We start from the raw sequence: 15,879 nt of genomic DNA on the forward strand, positions 1-15,879 counted from the left end.
ATGCCTATCAAGCAGTATGCTACATTTCCCATTGTCTCTCAGAACAATGTCATAGGAATCACCAAAGCAATCTCATCACGGTTCCTTAACCAGGTTGGGATGTGGGGTAGGGATTTCCATGGCTGCTTTTATTTTGAAGGCAATCTGAGAAGACAACGCAGAAAACATTCAGAATTGTATAATCCTGCACACCTCAATGATTCAAAGCATTGCCAAGACTTTGGGTGCTTTTGATGTTGTTATTATTTGTTTTTCACTAGTAATTAAAGAGTTAGCAATTATTTGGAAAGTTCGTGTCTTAGGTCCAACTAATTCCAGAAATTTCAGGACGAGATTTGTGATTGTCTGTTGCATAATGCTTTTCAAAGCTCTTTTATACACATCTGTATTTGGTCCTCACAACAACCTGTGGAATAGGCAAGGTAGGTCCACCTATCCCCACTGGGTATGAGCAAACTGGAGCCTAGAGAGGTGAAGTGATGTGCCCAAGGTACAAAGCAATTTATTAGTACAGTGAGGAAGAAAATCCAGGTCTCTTAATTGCAGCCTAGTTTCCCTATTCTGAACCATTACCTCAACATTATCAATTTATCTGATGGATTAGAACAGTGTAGACAGGCAGTTTGGCTAATTTAAGCTAATATTCCTACTTAATCTTCATTCCAAGAATTGACCCCATTTTTCTTGGCCTTGGAAGAAATTTATTTTTCTTGTATATCTTTGAATTATCTTTCCAGCCTAAATTTCATTTAATAATTGTCAGTCCACTTTTTTCTTTATGCCACATAAATTTGACTTGAAAGGATGCCAGGGTTTCATTGGGTTTAAATATTAGAGAAATAAGTATTGAAATTCTCACCTGAGCGAGACAGTTAGCTAACGGTACACCAGTCATAAAATCAAACCAAACTTTTGTTGACATTTGTTTCTTTCCCTGTATACCAAGTTCCCGCTTTATATTAGTAAGATTGAAATTGAAAAAGTCTGTTATGGTGGATTAATTTGTCACTTTCCTTGAAACTGGTGTCCCGAGATTGGCAAGGAGGTAAGTAAAGCAACAACTTCCAGTCAACTGATAGGGATACGTCAGACCAAAGAAAATTCAGGCAAGTCCAGCTTGGGGAGTAATGAGCATTTATTTAACGGGCTTACATGGGGTCCTCATCCTCGATAGTGGAAGGAGGCAGCATTTTTCCGAACTTGATCGTCTGTGCTGACTGCCAGAGGAGAGGGGTATTTTATGGGGCATGTCTACAAGCAGCTGGGGGGGGGGGCTGCCTTCAAAAGAACATAGTACATTGCCAAATGTATATGACACTAATCGTCAAGGCACACTGGAGATGCATGTGACCTTTACAGGAAACAGATCCTAAAGGAACAGTTGTGTTCAGCAGGGCAGAAGTTATACATTGGTGAAAAGTTTTATTGACATAGGGGTGATCAGGCAGTTTGGGGGAAGAGAGATACCATGGCAGTCTTTTGGAAAAATAAATTAAGCATTCTTGTACAAGATCTATTGATCAGTCATGAGTTACAGGAGCTTGCAGTTTTAACTATTCAGGAATGCCACTACTGTTTGGAGTGGGGGAAAAAGCAGGAAGGGTTGGGGGGAGAAAAAAATGCGAAGTCATATATGCCACAACTGGCGAACCCAAAAAAATCCGACAGTGATAGGAAAATACTGCCATTGTCTATTCAGAAGTCTATGACACTTCAAGGCAAGAATGAATGTATGGAAGAAGAAACTTGTTTCTTCTTTACTAACAAAAGGGAAAGCCTGGAAGTAAATGGTATGGGTATAATTAAAAAGAAAAAAAAAGTCTTTACGTAACTTTTTTTGCTGGGAGACAAGACTACGAAGCACATTTTCCAGGAAGTGTGGGCTGCGACGATTGTGTGCTCTTAACTAATCCTGGGTAAGGTGGCCACTTTGACAATCTTCTCATGCTGCCTCTGCCACCTTCTCCGTCAGAAGATACCATTTCAACTCTAACGAAGGATGATCGAAACTTATAGCCAAACTTCTCCCCGATCCGTGACCAGTGGACCTTCCGTCAGTATGAAAATTTTTATGTATTTACTTACTGTTTTTCTCATCACCCAGATGATTGGGTCAGCACTTTTTGCCGTATATCTTCACAGAAGGTTGGACAAGGTAAGATGAACCACAAACTTTTATTAACTAAATTCAGGGTTCTTGTTGATTTGTTGGTTGGTTGATTTTAGTTCAACCCAAATGATGGACAAAGGTAGAAATCCACATGGGTAAAATTTAGTGGCATGGTACTGGCTATCTTCTCGTGATGTCCCATATTTTTGTCTCTGGTTAAGATCTTGGGCTCTGGCATCAGATTGCCCAGGTTAAAATCTTGTCTTTGCCGCCTACCAGCTCTTAACGTTTCTGTGCCTCGGTTTCCACACCTGAGAAATGGGGATGATAATAGTACCCCACCTCATAGTGTAAATGAATTTAGCTATATAAAGAGCTTAGAATAGTGCCTGGCCTTAGTAAGCACTACATAGGCAATCAGCTATATTGTTTGCCGACGTTTGGCATAAAAAGTAAATTATATTTTTCTGATTCAGACAATGCTTTTCTTTTAAATTTCCCATTAAGGAAGGAGCGTGTCAATGTTTTCTGAAATTTCAAAGTGCTTCAGATTAACATAGACACAGATAGGTCCTAGAAGTGGCAGTCTTTTACTAAAAGTGGCATTCCCTGTTTATTTTCTCAAATGCCAATTGGCGTTGCAAGCTGTTCAGTTTCTCTCTGAGATGTTTCATTTTCTTAAATGACTGGACTTGGAGGAACAAGAGTAGAATAACTAAGTAGGTTGTATTGCATTCTTGGGAATCAATAACCGTTAGGATTTATCCTGTTTCCATGTGTTTACCCACTTCTACTGAGGGACATTCTTGGCTGGGTTGATAAAACATCAGTCAGGAAGGAAAGGAGAAATTTGATCAATTGTCTGACTGTTCCTAAAAGTCATTTTCTCAATGATTTTAGGGTGTTCTATTTTGGGATGCAGACCTAGATCAAGGCCACGAGGGCTTTTGTCTATCAGGACAAGGTGAGGGAGTGAGAGTTGAGGCAATATGCTGGGCTACTCAGATTTTAGGTTTCACTGCTGAGAAAAGAGGGGAGTTCTGGGTCTCTTTGTTTGGGCCTGGTGGTCTCTGCCAATCAAATGCCTGGACATAGGCCTAGCCTCTAAGGAGAAATATTGGCCTGGATAGACTCAAATTTATCTAGCATTTAGGTTTTTTACTTAGTGAGAGTGCAAGATGCCTAGCTATCTGGATCTTACCTTGAATTGAAAAGTCTACAGTTGAAGCAGGAGAACAGAATTAGATGATCATACAAGTGAATTCCATTCGTGTAATTATTTTAAGACATTTGGGAAATAAAATACCTTGTGAACTTTGGGAATAAAAGATTATTTCTTTAAAAATGCAAAAGTTTTCTGAAGATACTAAAGTTACAAAGAGGGAAATAATTAGAACCCCGGTTAACTGACATACATTGCAAATTAACTTCTTATAAAGCACTGCATCGCAAACACTAAAATAAAGTGAACAAATTAACTCAGAAGAAAACAATTTTAGAGGCTGCATTTATAATGACCAATCATTATTGGAGCAATGGGATATAAAAAATTTTAGAATATTGCTGCTATAGTACACTGAAAAGTTGCACCAATTGTGATGATGTTTTATTAAAATAGGTGTGATTTCTACCTAAGGTTTCAGATAACATGTCATTTTAATTTCTATCTTTCGTTAAGTTTTTTAACTGTAAATACCAAATAGCAATGATCTAGTATAATAACTCGGTATTCCCCATTTATGTCCCCAAAGTCTTCCTCTGTTAATCTGTGTAAGTGAATGTGAGGCAGGCATCATTACCTATATTCTCCTTCAGAATTGCATTTCTCATCCCCCTGTTATTTCACTAATAGATAGAAGATGAAAGGAACCTTCATGAAGATTTTGTGTTCATGAAAAGGATACAGAAATGCAACAAAGGAGAGGGGTCCTTATCCTTACTGAACTGTGAGGAAATTAGAAGCCAATTTGAAGCCTTCGTCAAGGTAAGTAGCTCAGTTGTTGGTAAAAGCATAGTTGAAAAGTTTTCCTAAATTTGCTAGGTCGGGAAACTGAAGCATTGCGTATCAAAATAAGCAAAAACAAACCCAATACCCTATGTTAAAATGGAAAGGAAAGTTGGAAGTGTGCATATTCCTACTTGAACAAAAAAGCTCTCTAAGGAAAATACAGATTCTCACAGGCGCCTCCACACAAATGCAGGATCTCACACAGGCATCTGCCTCTGGGCAAAATTATGAAGGATGCCAAGCTTGTTTTTTGTATTTTCTTATCTTCCCATCCCAACCATGATGCCTTCCCTCTGTGGATCCATGACCTGTCTCCTATTTCCCAGAGAAGCAATGACCATTGGCTGCTGCAGTATTGGCAGGCTGCAAGTTAAGACTCCCCTTCAGTAGGAGTAGCAGGACTCCTGAAGATTGGTATGCTGTAACATGAAGGAATGCTTCTCCAGTAATGGAATTTCAGGTCCATGATAGTTAGATCTTTTCTCTTTATTGTGAGGAGGGGAGCAGGGAATGGGTGACGGACCTTATCCGTGTCACTCTAATCAAATCCCATGTAGTATCAAAGCCAGTTCACTCTCGAGTCAGCCATGACTGGAGGCAGAGAAGATTCAGTCTTCTAGTCCAACACCCTCGTATCCAGCACCAAGTCACTGCAGTGGCTCTGGCCTACAATGGGTGCCTAAACCAAGAATTTGTTGGAACCTTTTCTGAGGGTATGCCTTCAAAATTAATTCTGTCATCACAGACATGAGCTCTAGGGAGTCTTTTTCCGGAGATGGAGCTTCAATTATTTTTACTGCCTTTTCCCTCTCAGAACATGGAGTCAAATACCCTTGGCCCTCTCCTCACTTTGGGGCCATGTCTAGAAGGCAGCACCCCATAGTGAAAGCAGCTCTGTGCCAGGTGGGTGGATATCTGGATAAGCCAACAGGAGTTAGTTCTCACATGTCGATCATGTGCAGTTTAACCCAGGAGCGAAGGGCTTAAGATCTTATTCCTGAGCTTATTCTCCTCTTGTACTGTCATTTATGTGCAATTTAAACCGGTAGTGAAGATTCTATGGCCTTGTTCCCGAGCCGTCAACCGGCAGTAGCATACAGCTCAAATCCACTGCTGGCTCTCAGGTTCTTTACACTAATCTAGGTTTTAGATGAAGACTCCTAACCCTTTATTTGCAAGGCCTGACTGGCGGACCTTGGGACATGATTGGAGTTTTTCTGAATCACAGAGGATTTCAGCTAGTGTTACAGTGTTGGGAGGTATTGTAAATTTAAAAGAAAATAGAGTCATTTTCAAAAGAATGGATAATAATCCACAAAGCACACTGAATGTGTTTGGCTGTGTGACTTTGGGCAGATGACTTCAACTCTTGGGGCTTAAGTTTTCTCATTATAGAATGAGAGAGCTGAGATTATCGGTTAAGGGCACTGTCGGCTCTGACATTCTGTAATTGTGTGATCAGGCTTCAGTTCTCGCCAATGGCATTGTTAATTTTTCTCCCACTCTCTCTTTGTCACTTAAGAGTTTTACTGCTGAACTGTGAATTCCTCATGTCTTTAGTTCCTGTCAGATTATGTAAAGCTTCCAAAATCAACTACCCAGGATGAGTGTTGGGAAAACAGTGAGTTTAACTTAGGTTTGTATGAGAAAAGTGACAACGCCTAAGTTTCACATTTTAGAAGGGCAGATCTTCTCAGGTATATCAGTCAGGACCCTGGTGGTCTCATCTATATATGCCACATAGGAGGCTCCTTGCTTCTATCATGGCAGGTATGGAACCTTGGTCATCACCATCTGTGGCCATGATAGGCATCATGGTTACATACAGAGTCCCCCAGCTACCCAGTCCTCCTTCAATAACTGACCCTCTTTCCAATACCCATCCTCCAACATTTCTCATTTTAAAATTATGTTTTGGATTTTATTTATTTTTTTACCCAATAGGACAATTACTGAATAGCCCTAGATTGGATTTTTATGTTATTAGGTATTGTTAGCAGGCTTCCTTTCTGGGCCATAGTCTGATTGGTCCAAAGCAACCCAAAGTTTGAAATTGGGGACTTCAAATCATAGGGCATGAAGGGGCCTTGGAAATCATCAAGTGCAGTTCTCAGCCTAGAACTTCAGACTTCTCCCTACCATCTCTACTAAGAGGTCATCCAGTCTCTGTTTAAACACCTCTAATTATAAGGAACTCATTACCTCCTGAAGCAGGTAGCACCAAGCTGTCAGCATTTTGGGGTGGGGGGAGAGGGGGAGATGGAATTCAGAGATGGGATGGTAGGGTAAGTGAAAACAGCATTTTCAATAGGGCAATTTTACACCAAAATGTACTACCCATCCCACCCCCTGCTACAACAATCAGTTCCCTAATTATCTGCCCACCAATGCCTGAGATGCCTTGGATAGGGTCAAAGCATTTTAATTTTTTTGGTTAAAGGTAAACGTCTCCACATCAGTCACATAGAATTCCCACTAAGATAGAAATAACTAACTCCAGCTTTTCTGAGAATCAACTTTAAAATATTTTTCATTTGAAATGGGGAATGAAGCAAGATAGTTAAAAAAGGGCGGGGCAGGGAGGTTCTGGGGAACATGGCTGGGGAAAGTTCACAGAAAGGCAATGCTGGGTGCATGAAAGACAAACTTAGCTGACTTCACATTTTCATCTTGGCCAGGCCCTGACACCAATATAACCACTTACCTAAAAGTATCTCAACCTCAATCATCACACTCTATTTTTTGAAAACACACTAAATAGTCATTTGTTTACTTGTTATCTCGCAAACATTTTCCTGCCACCGCATTTTCACAGGGCCACACTTCTGCTAAATGGAAAGTTGAAGCTCTGTGGCCCATGCGAGCGTTTCGATGTGCAGGTTCCCCCTTGGGCTCTGAGACTTACGCCCTCAGATCTGGCAAGTGAGCTGAGCCTACACCAAAACACTTAACAGTAACAGCGCACATTCCTTCTAGCGGAGGAAGGAAAAGGAAGGGCCCTGTAGACAATTGATACTAGTCACAAGGACTTTGATTATCAGGAGATATCTGATAATCTGTCTTCCCCTCTGCTGTTCAGAGTATAGAGTTATGGAGAGTTGAGCCTGGTCTATGAATGTGATCTCACAGTTTCTGTTCTTGGCTTCTCCTTAGGCTTCTTGGGTGACCTCATATCAGCCAGTTAAGCCATCCAGGCCTTTGGTTCAGTGTCTCTAAATTGGTAGCCCTAGCCTTTATTATTTTTCAGCCTGTGTTGATAGCCATCCCCTCTTAGCTCCCTTAAGTACCTCTAGCTGATTTTCAGTTCATAAGTGAGAAGGAGCCCCTTAAGGAATGTTACATTTGCTTTTGACCGGTCAGCAGTTTTAGGAGATTATTTGTGTTTCCTAAATGCTGATTATTCTAAATAAATACAAGCCATACATACAGGGCAACCAGAAACAAAAGACTCTTTTCAACCCATTGAAAGTGTGACTTAAAAGTGCCTGAGGGTCTTTTCATAGTCTGGGTCAAACTTACCATTTTACCTTTTCCTAAGATATTTCAAACCAGTTTTATTCTAATAGATACACATCATGCTTTATGTTTAACAAGAGTCCATAATAGCTGTTCGCAGGATAGAATCATTCCCCTATGCAGTATTATTTGTCATTACCTGTCAAAGCCAGGGAGGTTGGGGTCATAGGAGGGGTCAGTGTCACAGCTTCTGGTCTGGAGAGAGCACTGGAGTGGAGATAATAAGGAATAAGATCTGATTCTGCTACCAGATTCACACCTGGGCTTTTTGAGCCATCGGCTTATTTGTCAGAACCTTGAGCTCCCAACAGGTATAATGGAATTAATAACATCAATGACAGGATTTGTGTCTATATGATAATCCTCATCAGAAACAGGCAACAGAGTAATGACAGATACTCAGTGAGTGATACCTCTAAATCTCCATAGCAGAACCCCTGCCAAAATGACTTTTGCAACAATTCTTCTTTTAGGATATAATGCTAAACGAAGAGGGAAAGAAGAAAGAACAACACTTTGAAATGCAAAGAGGTAGGTTGCTCTTTTACCAATTCCTATGCCTGCTCAAAAACTAAAAGAAAGCTTAGGCCAATTGTATTAAACAACTCAGTATTGAATCAAGGAACTTTTAGCCCTGGAAATAAAATAAGAACTCAACTGCCAAACTGACATCTTCTCTGGTCCCTGTGATTTGGAAAACTTTGTGTATACATATTGATTGGAGAGCCTTTGGGCCTTTAATACTGACAATGCCAATTCTGAAGAGATCCTGATATGTTCAATACCTTAATCAAAGCAACTATACAGTTTGGTACCACCTAAGGAAAATGAGATGACAGGAAAGTCATCATTTGGTCACAGTGGCATTCATTGCTCAATAATCACATTTTTCCGTAGGTAACAGTGGCTGAGTGTAGCCTCTAGGATCAAGGTGTGACTCAGTGTGACACCATTCTATTCTTGTCCCTGTCCTTAAATCAGAGGATCCTGAGCATCTCAGGGTGGGAAGGGACCCTAACAGTTCTCAAATGCAGCACCATCCCCAGAGTAGAATCTCCTTCAAACAGCACTGACCATCCGGCTTCTGATGGAACATGTCTAGGGAAGTCACCTTCTACCCTATGAGGCAGCCAGGTCCATCTTCGGGCAGCTCTAAGAATTACTAGTATGATTACTATACTACTCGAGAGAATCCTTTCCTTCTCTTAAGTCAAATCTTGCCTTCATGTAATCTTCACTCACTGGACCCAATTATGCCCTTTGGGGTCATACCAAAGAAAAACTCTTCTCCTAGACAGCAGCTGTCCAGATATTGAAAGAGAGCAATTATGGCCCCCTGAGCCTTTTCTTCTCCAGGCTACACATCCCCATGCTTCCCCCATTGGCACTTTCCAGATGCTTTCCTCTCCTAGCTGTCTCCTTTTCTGGACAGCTAACTTTGCCCTGTTTTTCTTAGAGCACAGTGCCCCAAATCAAATAGAATAATGCCTGAAGTGACCTTAGCAGCAGAGTGTGGAGAAGGTGGAGTGGTGGTAGAGGGGGTGTTGGTAGAGAAACTATTATCTATGATACTATGGTTTGTGTAAATGTAACACACACATACACTCATGCTGTGATACACACATACATAAAGAGATACAGGTACTATTTTCTGAGGTAAAGAGAGTACTAAGAGCTTGCCTTAACTATTAGCCTGGATGCTAAAGGGTCATTGAATGTCCATGTTTTGGATTCAGAAGGATTGCAAGATATGTTGAGTGTTATCGTGTTGTCTATTAATTACAGGGAGATTTGAGGATACAGTTAATGTGAATGTTTCCTAGCAGTCTTCAGTAAAATGAGCAACTTAACAAAACTGGTCATTTGGTCTTGCAATTTGACTTAGCATTTACTTAGCCAAGCACCTACAAAGTGCCCAGCACCCAGCTTATAATTGGAAAAAGAAACTTCTGTAGTCTCTGCCCTTAAGACAGTAAGACAGCTAATTAAGCATTGTATGTCCTGCCATGGCCCACTGGGTGGACTGGGGGAGAGTGTAAACTACAATGTAAACCATTATCCATGTGGGGCAGCAGTGCTCCAAAATGTATTCACCAAATGCAATGAATGTCCCATGACGATGAAAGAGGTTGTTGATGTGGGAGGAGTGGGGTGAGGGGGGTGGGGAGTATATGCTGACCTCATATTTTTTGAAAGTAACATTTTAAAAAATAATAAAGAGAGAAAAAAAGAAAAAAAGGAGCAAGGCTTTTACATGACAGCCAGAGATAGACACAAGTTTGATCAGTTGCTTGACCAAATCAGATATCATAAGCCTCTTACTAGCTTGGTGTGCAGACACCAAGCTTGGTGTGCAGATACAACTTTGGGGCTCCCAATTTGCAGGAGCTTGGTGTGCAGACACAACTTTGGGGTTCCCAATTTACAGGAGTTGCTGTGCAAAGTAAAATTCAGGATATGCTTAATGAAGGCCAATATTTTTAGCCTGTGTCAGTCTATAAAAAAGGGAATTCAAATACTAAACAACTATCAGAGAATGAGATCACTGGAAACAGTCAATGCAACTGTTAAGGTTTTAGAAATCAACTTTTCCCTCAGTGGGAGGAATTCAAGACCAATTTATTCTCCCTGGCATGTAGCCTGTTTAAGCACAGCCTCTATTACACAGTCATAGAAATGAACCAAATAGTTCTGTGGGGGGCAGTTTGTACTACTCTGGACTGACAGTTGGTTTTTGGTTTCATTCTAGGTGATCAGGATCCTCAAATTGCGGCACATGTCGTCAGTGATGCCAGTAGTAAAACAGGATCTGGTAAGTACCTGGGCATTCTGAGCTTCAAACCGTGGCCTAAGGGGGAAGACGCACATGCTGAAGCAATGCAGTCTAAAGAGTAGTTTCCTCTTTTCCTCTTGGTTCCAATTTACAGACCCACCCATACACCTCTCATATGCTCTCCTTTGTCTTCAAAGTGAGCTCAAATGCACAGATGGGACTTAGCGAAACCAAAGGAGGTGGGAAGCAATCTTGATGTTCTGATTAGGCTGTTGCTCAGTGGCTGATTCTAAATGATGAGTTACTGGGCGGAAGGACCGTTATTCTGACAACATAGAAGAGATGGCAGGTGACCTCCTGACTAAGAGCATCTCTCCTCCTAACCCCTCTTTCCCCAGGTATAAATGAGCCTCAGGGGGTATTTCTTGCCATCTGTCAATCCCTGTATGATTAACCCCAGCCTCACTGGGGCCAACCTCAGGGAAACTAAAGGTAAAATCATTCTGCTAAGATCAATAGGTGCCGGGAGGTTAGATTTTCCAATGAAGTAACATCAGACGGCATACTGTGATCTTTCCAATGCTGAACAATTTTATTTCCATACACATTCTTCCATCATTCTAGCCCTTAGATCTTTTTTCCCAATTCTGTACCTTATGCTAGTTGGTGCTGGAGAAGGTGTTGCATCTGATAAATGGATGGAAACATGCATGCTAGCATAAAATCCCCCATCTACATAAAGGCAATCCGAGAGCACCTGAGCAGTCTGAAAGATTCAGCTGAGTGCTCCAGAAGTGGGGCGGGGAAAGAGAGAGAGAAAGGGAGAGAGAGAGAGAGAACAAAAAGACAAGACAAATCCTCATCTTTGAGGTGGGAGGTAGCCAATGGGAGTAGCACAGTCATGGTCATAATGACGTGGGAGTAAGGGCACTTGATAGGGAGTTTTTGAAGACTGAAATTCAAGAACCATGATCACCACATTCTGGATCACCTGAAACAAGTACCCTAACCTATGTAGCAGTTTCCTGCCTCGCTTATGTCATATGACTGCTCAGAACATCAAATCTCTGAGCATCAATTCAGCTAATTGGAGAGTTACACTCTCAAGTGCTATATGAGTACATTTCTCACTCACAGTGGTTTATATGTCAAAACAGTGACAGAAGGCCCCTCATGAACACAGTTCTCCCACCATATTTAACAACTTGACCAAGTACCGCTTTGTCAGAAAATACACTTGTGGGAGAACCTCCTGACTGTGTAGGCATGTCCAGGGTAGCCATCCATTTGACACTTTCTCATTCGGTCTGGATGACAGGAATAGAGAAGCCTACTGGAAGAATAGCTTCCTATTGGTCTTTGTCCACCTGTATCTGAACCTTGTTTTCTTGCCTTTGGTTTTATTTCAAGGTGCTCAGATTGTGCCAATATCAATCATTGTGCTCATGATTGATATTGGTCCTATAATATTTTATAGTCTGCATCACAGTAGGTGTGCAGAATATGAGGTGGGAAAGCAATAACATCTCCCTCCCCCCTCCCCCCATCCAAAACCTCTCATTCTTACCTGGTCAGGCTGCTGCAAACTGGACTTATGGAAATGAACTTAATGGACTAAAAAATAGAGAGCCTCTCTCTTTTTTCTGGATCAAAAGGTCCAAAAGTGAAAAGCTTGGGGTTGATTTCTACGTGAAAAATATCAAAATGAAGCATCATTTCTGGGAGTAGTCTGGAGGGCCCAGAAATGTCAGACATTTTAGGATGTCTCCCTATTACTAAAGGATGTCTTAGCAAGTAGGATTTTGTGCCCTGATAGGTCTAAGACCACCAAATGGGAAATAAAAATGCCCAAGAAAGTAAATGCATTATTACACTTTCACTTCCCCTCAACCCACCTCCCACTCCCCATCAGTCTAGCCCTCTGTGAGAGCTGAGATTTTAAATCGGGTGCACACACCACTTTGAACCCACTCAACATCTCAGCCGAGAAAATGGCACACTGTTGGTGGGTACTCCGGCTTAGCCACAAGAACACAGATACTTTCAAGTTGGTGGCGCCCACTACAATGGAAGATCAAAACACACAGTGAAATGGCAGGTTTATTTTCACACTTCCTTGCCTAATTTTAGTCCTTGCTGTAGGAGGCAGACTGGGTTTGCAACAGCATGATCAGGTAGAAACAAATGGGGTCTTTCCCTTTCTCTGTGTTGAGAATAAACTGGCAAGTGTTTGACATTGTAAACTTCAAGGTATGCAAGGTGTTGATGTTAATATTAGCAAGGCATGGAATTTTCAAAATCATTTGCGCTTTCTTAAGCTTAAGGGCAAATTGATGGAGTTTTGTTTGTTTGTTTGTTTTGTTGTGGTGGTGGTTGTGGTTGTGTTTTTGAGGTACCAGGGCCTGGGACTGGACCCAAGACCTCGTATATAGGAAGCCAATGCTCAACCACTGAGCCACATCTGCTCCCAGCAAATTGGTTTTATGAACTATAAAGGGAGAAGGAAGCACTGTGCTCTATGTTAGTTTATTTACTCTTAATGACAAGTCTCTGAGATAGGCTTTGCTATTAGCCTCATGTTGCAGATGAGGAACCAAAGGCTCAGGGATTTTAAGTGACTTGCCCAAGCTTGACTAGAGCCTGGATTGGAGCCTGGCTCCATCTGATTACAAAGCCCATGCAGATTTGTTAGACATACCTCCCTGAAGACTCTAAGCTGGAAGTGTCCTTAGAAATCTGTGATGCCCAAATCTGTCTTCTGTATATGGGGCCTGTATCCAACATTAAACTTATAACTTCTATTGAAATTGTGAACCATACTATGTTTTACCTGACCACGGATATTTCCCCTCTCTATTACAGTGCTACAATGGGCCAAAAAAGGATATTATACCATGAGCAACAACCTGGTAACCCTCAAAAATGGGAAGCAGCTGGTCATCCAAAGAGAAGGACTCTACTATGTCTATACCCAAGTCACCTTCTGCTCCAATCGGGAAACTTTGGGACAAACCCCATTTATAGCCAGCCTCTGCCTGAGATCCACGAGTGGATCTGAGAGAATCTTACTCAGAGCAGCAAACACCCACAGTTCCTCCAAACCTTGCGGGCAACAATCCATTCACTTGGGAGGAGTATTTGAATTGCAATCAGGCGCTTCGGTATTTGTCAACGTGACTGATCCAAGCCAAGTGAACCACGGGACCGGCTTCACATCTTTCGGCTTACTCAAACTCTAAACAGTTGTAACCTCTCAGGCTGCGGCTGAGCCAATGCTGGCAGTCTTCATAATACAGCAAAGCAGTTAAGACCACCCTCTGTTGAACTGCCTATTTATAACCCTAGGATCCTCCTCATGGAGAACTATTTATTATATACCCCGAAGCTGTAGGGCTGTAATGAGTGAATTACAGGGCGTGTAGAACTAAAACAGGCCCTGCTCCATAAGAGCTTACATTGTGAAGCAGAAACCCCACTGATACAGACATCCAGAGAGTCATATGAAAAGACAAAACCATTATGCACAGACTGAATTCTGAGTAAACAGCAGAGAATTAGCCATGTTTAGTTTCGTTTCTTTGTGTGCAGTGTCTTTCAGTGGAGAATGTATTTGATTTACCGGTGGAGATGTGGAAGGGAAATGGGAAGAAAGCTCAGCTCACATTCAGTTATGTTTGATTCTGGGTCACCGAGGCCATGATGGAGGGGACCAAGCTCTAAAAAGTCCAAGGCAGGGGAGAATGGAAAAATCCTGCCCCGACACACACCGTGACACTCAGTCTCTCTCCTCTCTCTCTCTGTCTCTGTCTCTGTCTGTCTGTCTGTCTCTGTCTCTGTCTCTGTCTCTCTCTCTCTCTCACACACACACACACACACACACACCACAGAGTCAGGCTGTTGCTAATCAGTTATCTTATCTCAATCCCATCCCAATCTCCACCACTGTAGATGGAGTGGAGGCAGGGGGCAGGAACAGCAGCTCTGAGCTCTGAGCCCTGCCCACTCTTCATCGTGAAATGACTATATTTAAAGGAAATCTATTGTATCTATCTGCAGTCTCCACTGTTTCCAGAGTGAACTTGTGATTATCTTGTTATTTATTTTTTGAATAATAAAGATCCCATAACATTAATGTTGTTATTGAGTACCTAAAGCTGTAGGCCAGGTTGGGAGAGGAGGACGCATTTGGAAGAAATATTCTGAACCTCTCTCACGGTTTCATAAACTCTGCTCTCAGGCTTGTTACATCACAAAATATTTTGGCAAAAGCATGATCTCTGGAAGTCTGCAATAGCCTTTGATGGATAACATGGACACTTATTCAATGACAAGCAATCTGGGTCTTTATTTCCAGTTGACTCTGGAAAGGTTGTGGGAGATTGAAAAGAGGCTGTTTATTTTCTTGATTAATCACAGCTAAGCAAGGCTGGAGGGAGGGCCTTAGATGAGAAGCAGTAAGAGCTGTCTAGGCAGCTCTTCTTTAAGCGTGAGGAATGGAGTTGGGAAAGTCTGAGGGGAAGTATTGGCCCCACAGTCTTCTGCTGAACCCAGCAGAGACATTCCTTGTCACCTCCCATAAAGGGATTTTTTTTTCATGTAAGAAACCCAGAGTGGCTTCTTCAACTTTAATGGCAGAGTACTTTGCTTAAGACAAATACCACACGTTCATCAAAAAAAACGATTACTGTAGAAATAAGAAAGGGGAGTGAAGAGGGGTGGGGTCAGTTCTTGGCAGCTGCCCCTTCTCTTCAGTCCTGTTGACAGCCCAGACTGTTCTTGGTTGAGTGACACTGAAGGCCTTGGAACATGAATATCCAAAACAAGGATGAAATCATGCTAAGCAAACTTCCTTGGCTGTATATTTTCTCCACCCAGAGAACTTGGGTTCGAGCAGGGGCAACCTTTGTTTGTTCAGGGATTCACTAGGGATATTTGTCCACAGTGCTATCTTGTCTTCTGGGAGCAAAGGTCCTTCTGCATGTTAACCTCTGCATGGGAGGCTTAAAGGAAGTGGGGCAGTGGGTGGGGCAGCTGAGGAGGCATTGGTCTTGCTGTTCTCACAGGGATAAGCTTCCTTAGGGAGACCAGGACCCTCTCTCTAGCTAGGGGAGAGCTGGGCCCATCTGGGAGTAAGGGAGACAATACCCAGGCTGTGACTCTCCCTTCCTCATAGTAGTCAAGTGCCACTTTGTAGCACAGCCATACTTGTCCAACTTGCCTGGGTGGTGTATGCAGGTGGATGTGGGCAAGAGGTATTATCATACTTAGCAGGGGTAATAAGATGGGAATCCTTGTCCTGTCTGCACCAATCTTTTATAATCTTTATATACTCACGCTTGTTTTTAAATTTAAACCATGCTCGCATACTTATCTCACTTTTCTTCTTGGGAATCATCTTTCAGATTATTTCTGTTATCAGAGGTGATGCTATAGACAAAAAAAAACACTCTATACTCCCTGGGGTAAACTCTT

The 15,879-nt window shown here is 42.0% G+C and overlaps 1 protein-coding gene across 1 annotated transcript; it reads left to right on the forward strand.

Annotated features, from left to right (window-relative positions):
* The first annotated feature begins 1,890 nt into the window (after positions 1–1,890).
* On the forward strand, positions 1,891–14,528 carry CD40LG (CD40 ligand). The gene is made up of 5 exons (XM_004457502.4): positions 1,891–2,155; positions 3,963–4,094; positions 8,108–8,165; positions 10,384–10,446; positions 13,270–14,528. The coding sequence occupies exons 1-5, from the start codon at positions 2,000–2,002 to the stop codon at positions 13,644–13,646; spliced, it is 786 nt and encodes a 261-aa protein (XP_004457559.1). The 5' UTR covers positions 1,891–1,999; the 3' UTR covers positions 13,647–14,528.
* The last annotated feature ends 1,351 nt before the right edge of the window (positions 14,529–15,879 follow it).

This window comes from Dasypus novemcinctus, chromosome X (assembly GCF_030445035.2).
Source record: "Dasypus novemcinctus isolate mDasNov1 chromosome X, mDasNov1.1.hap2, whole genome shotgun sequence".
NCBI lineage: Eukaryota > Metazoa > Chordata > Mammalia > Cingulata > Dasypodidae > Dasypus > Dasypus novemcinctus.